Raw genomic sequence first — 9,396 nt, 5'->3', positions numbered from 1 at the left:
TGTTTTGCGGATCCGCAAAACACATATGGACGTGTGAATGGACCCTTAGAATGAAACTTCTATTTAAAGAAAATGGTTTATTCATTATGTGTATTTACTATTCACAGAAATCCCCTGCAAAGAAGCTCACTAATGCACTAAGCAAGTCTTTAAGCTGTGCTTCCAGCCGTGAGCCTCTGCATCCTATGTTTCCCGATCAGCCTGAAAAGCCTTTAAACCTGGCTCATATTGTGTGAGTATTATACTCCTCACCTATATAGAACCTACTGTAAATGTCTGTAAGGACCACAGAGCTTTAGGTTGCTGTGAATTGCGTGTTAGCCTTGGGCATGAAAACAAATGCAAATCCTTTGTATCCCCAATCTTTGCTGCAGCCGAGTAACATGCTCAAGGTCGGAATTCTGATGTGAATTCAATTCCTTAGTGACAGTAACCATGTACAATAGATACTATTATGTTGGCTTTGAGTATATTCACTAATGTACAAAGTATAATAACTTTACTATTGGTAAACTCAATTTTTCAGGCAAAAGAACAAATTGTTATTTCTTAGTCAATGCCAATTACTTTTTATCTGAAGGAAAGTTGCCACATTTTTACTTTGAACCCATGGAGGCACACTACACACAATAAACCAAAACATAACTTAACAATACTTACTAAGAAATAAAACACAGCAAGCACAAAGTTGGATGAAAAGGCCGCAATGCTTTATTATGAGTTACCCATTAAATCACCATAATATTCGGTACTCAATAAATTAGCATAAATAAATACATAATTAACCATTAAAAATCAGTCCATTAACCATTAAAAACCACAATCCACTCAGCTGTAGCTGAGTGATAAATCCCACACGCCACACCTTAGAAAGGCGAGACCCCCCACAAGCCTTGCAGCCCTTTCTCAATAGCGCCCTGCAATCCTAAATTAAAAATGTCAATTCCAATTTTAGACAGGTGCACATTATCCGACCTGAAAAGGCCTACAACCCATCCTTCCAGATCAACGTGCCTGTAAGAGATTCCGCCAAGCAAAGGCATGAACTTATCCATGGCTCTATTAACCCTTTTACAAATTTTTTCACAAAAGGATTACTCTTTAAATGACCAAACCGAGCGAGGCACTATTTCAGAAAATACCAAAAAAAGTGTCTGGCAACATACATCTCAATAGCGACAAATCCCTCTTCATTTCCCATAATAACATACACGTTTTGTTTTTGCCCAAATCGTTCCCGCCCACATGTAAAATTAAAATGTTAGGATGAGGCTATCTAGCGCATAACTTTTGTATTTCACTTAAAACACTGCTCCATCCCATCCCTCTAATACCCTGCCAAAACACCTGCAAAGATAAGTTCTCAGTGCATGTTCTCTTCTCTGCTCTCTTCTGTGCCCAGAATACATACGAATGGCCAATAATCCAAACAATTATATGACTTCCTGAAAAAATAGAAAATAATTTAGTCTGGTAATAATAAATCCGGCCTAACATACAATCTAGCTCTATAAGAATCCCAACGACCTATCCTTTTGATGACAGCTTCATCTAACCCGAACCTAGCTGCCTCAGTCGCTGCACCAATTCTAAATGAATGCGAAGAAATTTTAAAAGAGCTCAGCCCAAGCGGCAACAAGCATTTCTTAAGTACTGCACTAAATTGAAATTTAGTCAGGGTAAAACCATCCTTATGAATTAAAAAGGGGCCCGGACCAGACGGACGAACTTCAAGCCAAGCACGAACCATGACAACTGGACACAGTGAAAAACCCACCCACTCGTTCAACCTTATAATTCTGCCCCTCCCATATTGATCCGTCTTAGAACGCTTCAATAAAATTTCAACAAAACCATTATTTACCACAACCCCCTCCACTTTTAAACCAGAACATACCAAACGACTGGCAGAAACCAATTCACTAATCCTTAACGCTGCAAAAAAGTCTAAAATAAAACTCGTCCGGAAAAGCAACACTTCGAAAAAATCTAAACAAATGGAAGACAAAATTTCATATAAACTCCCGAATAACTCAACTGATATTGATCTCCTATTATCAATACCCGAGAAATTTTTACGGTAACCTTTCAGCATTTGTTTAATAGGAAAATAAGCTGATAACGGTTTCTTACCTGACAACTTAAGAAAAAATAAAATCCCTGCAATTGTCCTAGCAACCGACGAAAATGACAAGTTTATTTTAAATAGACTAGCCATAAATAACATACCACAACCAAGGTCATCCACTTCACTGGGCAACGAATTAGTGAATAGTACCCAGTCCCGCCATGCGGCTGCATAAGCAGTCCATGTTTTTTCAGCCACCGACTGTTTGATCGACTCTGAAATCAATCCCATAATAGATCCCAAAGATGTTGAGGGCACGGCATTCCCTCCACCTCTGCTTCTGATGCTAGTTCCCGAAATCTGCCAAACTGGAAACGAGATAGAGAATCCGCTAAAATATTATATTTACCTTGAACATATTTAGCCTTAACCCAAATATTAAGCTTCAAACAACAAAGCACAAAATGCCTCAGCAATTTAACTGCTAAGTCACACTTTGATGACAGTGTATTGATTGCGAATACCACGCCTTTATTATCTGTATTGACCAAGATCCTTCTATTCCTAAAGTGACTTCCCCATAAAACAATTGAGACAAGAACCGGGAAAAACTCTAGAAGAACAATATTATGAGTTACCCCATTGTCCCTCCAAGAAGATGGCCACGCCACTGCCGACCACCTGCCATTCCAATAAGCCCCGTAACCACAGCTACCAGCTGCGTCTGTGACTAAACCCAGAGCGTCCTTCTCCACAAACTCCACTTGCCAGCAATTTGATCCATTAAAATTCTCAAAAAATTCCAACCAAATAGCCATATCATCTTTTAAACTTCTGATATGCGAACAAGGAGATTTAATGCCTCTAGTTGCAAAGTATAAACGCTTGGAAAAAACCCTTCCCATAGGAATAATCCTACAGGCGAAATTTAATGACCCTAGTAAAGACTGTATCTCTTTCAAAATGCATTTTTCCTTTTTTAGTAACGAAATCAACAACTTCTTAAAGGGGTATTCTCATCCTAATGATCACTGTTAAATCTGTTAATGATTTAACAGTGATCCTTTTTCTAAATATATTTAATTAACAAATTCCCACCCCTTAGAAGTAAATAAACATATACTTACCTGACTGTTGTCTTCCGTCTCCCCTGGTTACGGCCACCGCTCTTCTCAGGAATCGCGGTGGCCGCGCGTGCGCAGACGACTTCTTCTCTTCTCCCGGCTGGCCGCGCGCTGTACTGAACGCACACGCCGAGGCCGCGCATGCGCTATGGTGATTTCGTCCTGGCCAGTATAGTATACTTGCCAGGAAGAAGTCACCAGGGCGCATGCGCGGCCTCGGCGTGCGCGTTCAGTACAGCGCCCGGCCGGGAGAAGACTTCAATCAAGATGGAGCCCGCCCCCTGCCGAAATCAGGAAGTGGACAGCGCGCCTGTAGCAGGTAAGTATCAAATAGCGTGTTGAGAATACCCCTTTAATCTTATCTAACTTCTCTGATGACAAACGAAATTCCATGTTTACGGTATCTATAACTATGCCCAAAAATTCTTACCAAGTACAAGGGAAAACTGTCTTTTCTTCTGCTACTGGTATACCAAACCCTTCACAAACTTTTAAAAATTTAAACAATAACTCTGAGCATAAACTGGAACTACAATCACCAACAAACAAAAAATTGTCTAAGTAATGTAACAAACCACCTTTTGGCACTAATGACTGTAAAACTCAATTAATAAATGTTGAAAATGCTTCAAAATAAAAACAAGATAAAGAAAATCCCATTGGCATGCATTTGTTAAAATAGTAACTGTTAGGAAATCTCAACGTCCCACTTGGTACCCCTGGTACCGAACTTCTAGTATCGGCTTGGTTTGAGTCTTGTTCTGATGTCAGGAGAGCGCTTCACTCAGTAGGGAATAACAGGCACAACAATGATGTACTGAATGAACGCTCTGAAGTTTATTATTAGTGCACACAGGTTATATAGAGGGGGTTTTACCCCGTTTATTAGCATATCAACGTAAGTTATTTATTCAACCTATCATATATTAACCCGTTCTATTCTACAGGCAAATAGAGCAAAAAGCGGAACTTCCATATTTGGGGTATTGTCCGGGAGTAGTGCCAAAGAGATAAGATTCATGGTTACAGAGAACAGAAACTTGGCAGAAAACAGAATTAGTTTTAACATATAAAAACATGGATTCCTTTCAGTAACTACCATCAAACTGAAAACCTAACGAGTTAAATCCAGAGGGTCTCACTGGCAATAAGCGAAAGGCTGATTTCACATCCGCCTTAGCCAGCAAGGCCCCCATCCACCAACGCCAAAGCGTCATCAAATGACGCGTAATCTACTGAGGACTTAGACTTATCCACCTCGTCATTAAGAGAGCGCTCATCAGGAAACGACAAATGGTGTATAAGTCTAAATTCCCCAGGAACCTTTTTGGGAACTACTCCCAAAGGAGAAATACGAAAATTTAGAAAAGGAGGATTGACAAAAGGCCTAGCTATACTACCTAATTCCAATTCTTTAAACAACTTACTCCTGACTACATCTTTAAATAAAACTGCGGATTTCATATTGTCTACCCAGCAGCAACCTTCACCTAAAAATTCGGGTACTATAAAACCGTACTGAAAACCTTCAAAAATTAACTTCGCCATCGTCTGATCAGGATACTGCCTTAACCATGGAAGCATTTCTAAAAGCTTTTGGAAACTTGATCCCTGGTGGAAGGCTGCTGCTGGTTAGCTTGTGAGTTCCTTTTAAAACACCTCAGCATAGGATGAGTGCCACCGCAAAAAGAGCATTCGTGTTTGTAGCGGCAGTTGGACAACCACTTACAAGTTGCTTCATTGAAGGCGAAGCATATCCCTTTTCTCATACCAGGCTGAGGAGAATTAAAGTTTTTTGGTGTAAACGATTTTTGAGGTAACATTAAATTCACCCAAAGACCTATATCCTTGATTCTCCATTTAAGAGATGGGTGCACCGCCAGCTTCTGGCGGAACACTTCATCATATTGGTACCACGCCATTCCACTAAAATTTCGATACGCTTCAAGTATAATATCCAAGTGTTGGAAAAGGCCACTACAAAGCTCAGGATGCTTTTCACCAAGAACCGCAGCATATATGAAGAAGGCTTGAAGCCAATTATTAAAAGACCTTGGCATAGTACGCTTTCTATCATCCTCATTTCTATCTGCTTTCTTTTCACGTACCACATGCTCCCTAGCAGAAGGCAACAGGGACATGATTTCAACAAATTCTGATCTCCAAATCTTCTCTTTAATACCGGAAGCCAAATGATAACCCAGGGGCGACACTTCACAAACCATAGCCTCCTTAACACACACTTCATTAACACCAAAACCTTTTTCCAACACTGACCTTGAACTAACTGCAGCGTTGCTAGTAGCAACCTGCTTCTTATTATTAATCCATACGTCAGACGCTGTGTGGGGCACCTGCCTGCTAGCAACCTCTGCCAGCAGCTTAACCAGCCCAGACAATCCGATACATTGAAGCTCTCACCATCCATATGTTCCTCCTGGACCACACCAGAGGCTGTCTTCAATCTTCCATGGGGGCTCGGAGGTGGCTCAATCCCCAGAGGAGGGAGCCCCTCAACAAGCTGCCCCAAGACGCTTTTACTACTTGAAGGTCCCAAACTGCTCTTCTCATTCATGACTCTTGAAGCAGGCGGATCACGTGACCTAGTAGCCCCGCCCACTAGCCGGCGCTCCTCTGCGACGTCCTCTCTCTGCTCCTCTGAAGGCTGGCAACTCTGTGCCCTAGAGACCTCCCGCCTGGCGGACTGATGCCGCGTCTTCTTGTTCCCACTTCCCGGCGAAGCGCTCTTCAACCTGCTGCGCCGGCGTCCCACCTCAGGAGGAGGAGTATAGGCGCTCCCAGACTTCCTAGCTCTTTTGACAGGAAGCGCCGACAACTCCCCCTCCATCAGCTGACAGACCGCCGCCTCTTCCGCTGCTGCCATCGGCGCTGCTGGGCTCTCTTCTTCCGGCTCCATTCCCACCGGCGGCGCTTGACTCAAACAGCTCCTGAGCCATTCCTCACCGCCGGCAGACTCGGCTCTCAGGATCAGCTGCCGGAGTAATTCTTCCATGCCGACTTCAGCCGCAGATCCAGCGCAGGTCATGATCTTCTTCAAACTGGCACCTCAAAGCAGCGAAATGCCGCAATATAAAGGTGCCAGTTTCCCGCCGCTACTCTCCCTGACAAATCAAGATGCTGGATTTCTCCCCCAGCAACCGTCGACAGCCAATCAGGAGGGTCCTGTATTCTTCCTTAGGACCGCTTTAAACCAGCAAAAAACAGTTTCAGGTAAGATTCTTCTGAGGTAGAATTACCTGAAGAAATAAAAAAAAGGGGGGGGGAGAAGAAAAGACACCAAAACCCCACAAAATAGAACTTAACCCTATATGTGTATGTTCCCCCATGTCTCCCCCAAGCTAGGCTCTCTGGGGGGCTTATCCAATCAGTAAAACCATAAGGAAATGTCTCCTAGGGCAACTAGAACACTGGCCATACAGAAATTCTTGACTGCCTGCACCCATTCTGTTGTTTATTTAGTTTGTCTGAAATTATACTTTTTGTACTGATATTCTTGAACTTTAAAAGTATTATAGATATTTACACTTGCAGTCAGATTAAGACGGTTTTCCGGGAGTAGAATATTGATGACCTAATCCTGATCAGCTGGGGTGCTGGGTGTTGAACCCCCACCGATCAGATATTGATGATCTATCCTGATGATGAGTCATCAAGATTCTCCTGAAAACCCCTTGAAGGCTGATTTGACGCTGCCTTCAGAGGCTTTGTTTGGAGTCCCTGTCATAAGTTCCTTCTCATTTGATAACAAGAAGACAAAGCAAATAACGCTATTAAGGCCAAAAGAAGGCCAGGCACCTCATCCGGACCTCTGGTGTATGATGTGCAATGGATCTAGCAGAGCAGTGTGGCTTCTGTTTTGGAACAATACTATTTAATTCAAATGCTATAAAATGTCTGTGTGTGTGTTATAGGGAAATTCGATTCTGGGCCAATATCCATAACATACCAACTTTCTCCAAAATTCATATACTTAAGGGGTTTGTCTGGGTAAACCTAACTTAGTCATGAAACCCACTTTATACATACTTCCTAATATACTTTATACAGTATACTTGCAATGTCTGTATCTCCAGATCCAAACTCTGATCACTTGATGTCCTCTGCTCTACACAGCGCTTCCACTGACATCAGAACCATTGATGAATTCTTCTTTCTTCTAGTCCAGGCAGAGGCTCCAGCCCTGGAGCATGTGCAGACAGCACTATAGACCCTTTCATATGACCATATCCAACAAGACTGGGGGCTGGATTCCCTTATAACCCACTTACGCATACAAATCAGTTAGGCATTGACACGCTCAGAGTCTGTCCCTGAACCGAAATAGAGAGAAGCGGGGGTACTGTGTGGAGCAGTGGACGGGGTCACGTGGGTTTGGATTTTGGATCTACAGACAAGTAAGTTAAGTATTTTAGGAAGTTAGCTGTGTATAAAGTGGGTTTCATGACCATAAGTTAGTTTTGCCCAGAAAACCATTTTAAAATGTAATTGGCTATTAATCTGGCTTTGGAAGTAATTAAATTCCAGCCACTTGGGACTTTTTCCATTTTTTATTCATACAACTTATATCTATATTCAGTGCAGAGAAGTCTCTCTCTCTCTCTAAAACAGAGACCCACTATCACACAATGTTTCATTTAAGTGCATGGCTGTCCATGTAATGCAAGGACAGCTTGAGTTGGCCAGAACACGAGCCGCACATAGAGGGAGCTTCCAAATGAGTGACCACCTTTTATCAGATCCATATTTCCAGGGTATATGGAAAGAGATTGTCCTCATGAGACACCCTTATAATGGATTTGTGGCTAAAAAGTACTTAGGTTAAAAGGTGATGTGGTAATGTGAATAGTGCTGGAAGGTGTTTTGTCCCACTTCAGGTACCTCAGATGGGTGAGACAGATAAATTCCAGAGAGTGGCAGTAGTCTCAGCAAAGCATAGTTAGCTGAGACATTTTTGTATACATTTTTTGGGCTGGATTTTATATGGACTGGTGGCTAGGCTTGGTAGAGGGAGTTGCCAGTCCACACCCTTCCAGTACGGGTTTTCCTTTCTACCTGAGGTGATCGCAGGTGAGGCCTGCTGTAATCAGGCTGGCATAAAGCGCCTCAGAGTAGGTCAGTCTGGGGAGAGATACGCTGTGAGATACAGACCCCCAGAGCAGAGGCTCTGTGTGTGGTCTCAGCTTGCCAGGCTGAGAGACCAGGGCATTGTGACAGCCCGAAGTTTGGGGAACGCCGGGATTCAAGGGTCACAAGGCCAGAGTCGGGAGGACTGTTGGGCCACACTTCCCCATACAGGTACGGGTACGGGACTGATTACAGCCGGAGAGGCTGGGGAACTACGGGCTGAGAAAAAGCCGCATATGGGTTCCGTGTGTGAACAGGGTTCTGTAGCCGAGTCAGGGCCACGTTAACAGGTGTAGTGAGAGCCCAGCCGGGCAGGTATTTGTTTTGTTTTGATGTATGTGGGAACCTCATCACACCCAGTGATTATTAACTGGACTGTTCAGTGTATGAAAAATGTCCCAATAAATGCAATGTTTGGCCCCGAAAGCTGCGGTGGACGACGATTTTAGTGAGAATGACCCCCCAAGTACAGCGATCCCTTACAGTGATAATAGATAAAATTGATGTTCTAGAGGAAAGAATTATTCTAGCTACACTGTCTAGTCTGTCCCACTTCTGGGATCTCTACCTGTTGGGAAAACCTGGCTTTTCTAACCGGATATACCCCAGGTGAGGCACCCACAGACTGAATGGGGAGATGGTATTCCATTCAAGCCAGTGAGAGTTATGGTAAGAGCTGCGCAAGCGTGGGAGGTGTCAGACGTGTATGTCTTTAAATCACTTGCATTAGTTTGCCGTTAAATTGCATTAATTATAGCAACATTGTAGCTATTTGCTAGCTTGTATGGACAGAGCTCTCCCTCTGCACTGTGTATCTTTATATTCGGTACAAATTGTGCTATTGTTCTTTGTATGTTCTACGTACTGTATATCACCTGTTAATCTGTTTTACAATATACATGTAAGATGAGCTACAAATACATAATACCACTAGCCAAATTTACCTAAATGTACCTAAATTCTGTACTCTCTGTTCCTTTCTGGCATCAAAAGGGACACTTGGTGAGTATTCACACCTGCCACCATTCTAGCTAAAGATCACCCGCACAGTTATCATTA

At 42.9% G+C, this 9,396-nt stretch overlaps 1 protein-coding gene across 16 annotated transcripts in view; it reads left to right on the top strand.

The window, feature by feature from the left end:
* Positions 1-9,396, top strand: part of DTNA (dystrobrevin alpha) — a 328,281-nt gene that overhangs the window by 243,544 nt on the left and 75,341 nt on the right. For all 16 annotated transcript variants that reach the window (XM_040432328.1, XM_040432338.1, XM_040432336.1 and 13 more), the window contains one exon: positions 108-232. In XM_040432328.1, coding sequence (XP_040288262.1) covers positions 108-232 — 125 coding nt within the window. The remainder of the gene's footprint in view (positions 1-107; positions 233-9,396) is intronic.

The sequence above is a fragment of the Bufo bufo genome, chromosome 5 (assembly GCF_905171765.1).
Source record: "Bufo bufo chromosome 5, aBufBuf1.1, whole genome shotgun sequence".
NCBI lineage: Eukaryota > Metazoa > Chordata > Amphibia > Anura > Bufonidae > Bufo > Bufo bufo.
The sequence above is the reverse complement of the archived record's forward strand: the minus strand, read 5'-3'. Positions and strand labels throughout refer to the sequence as shown.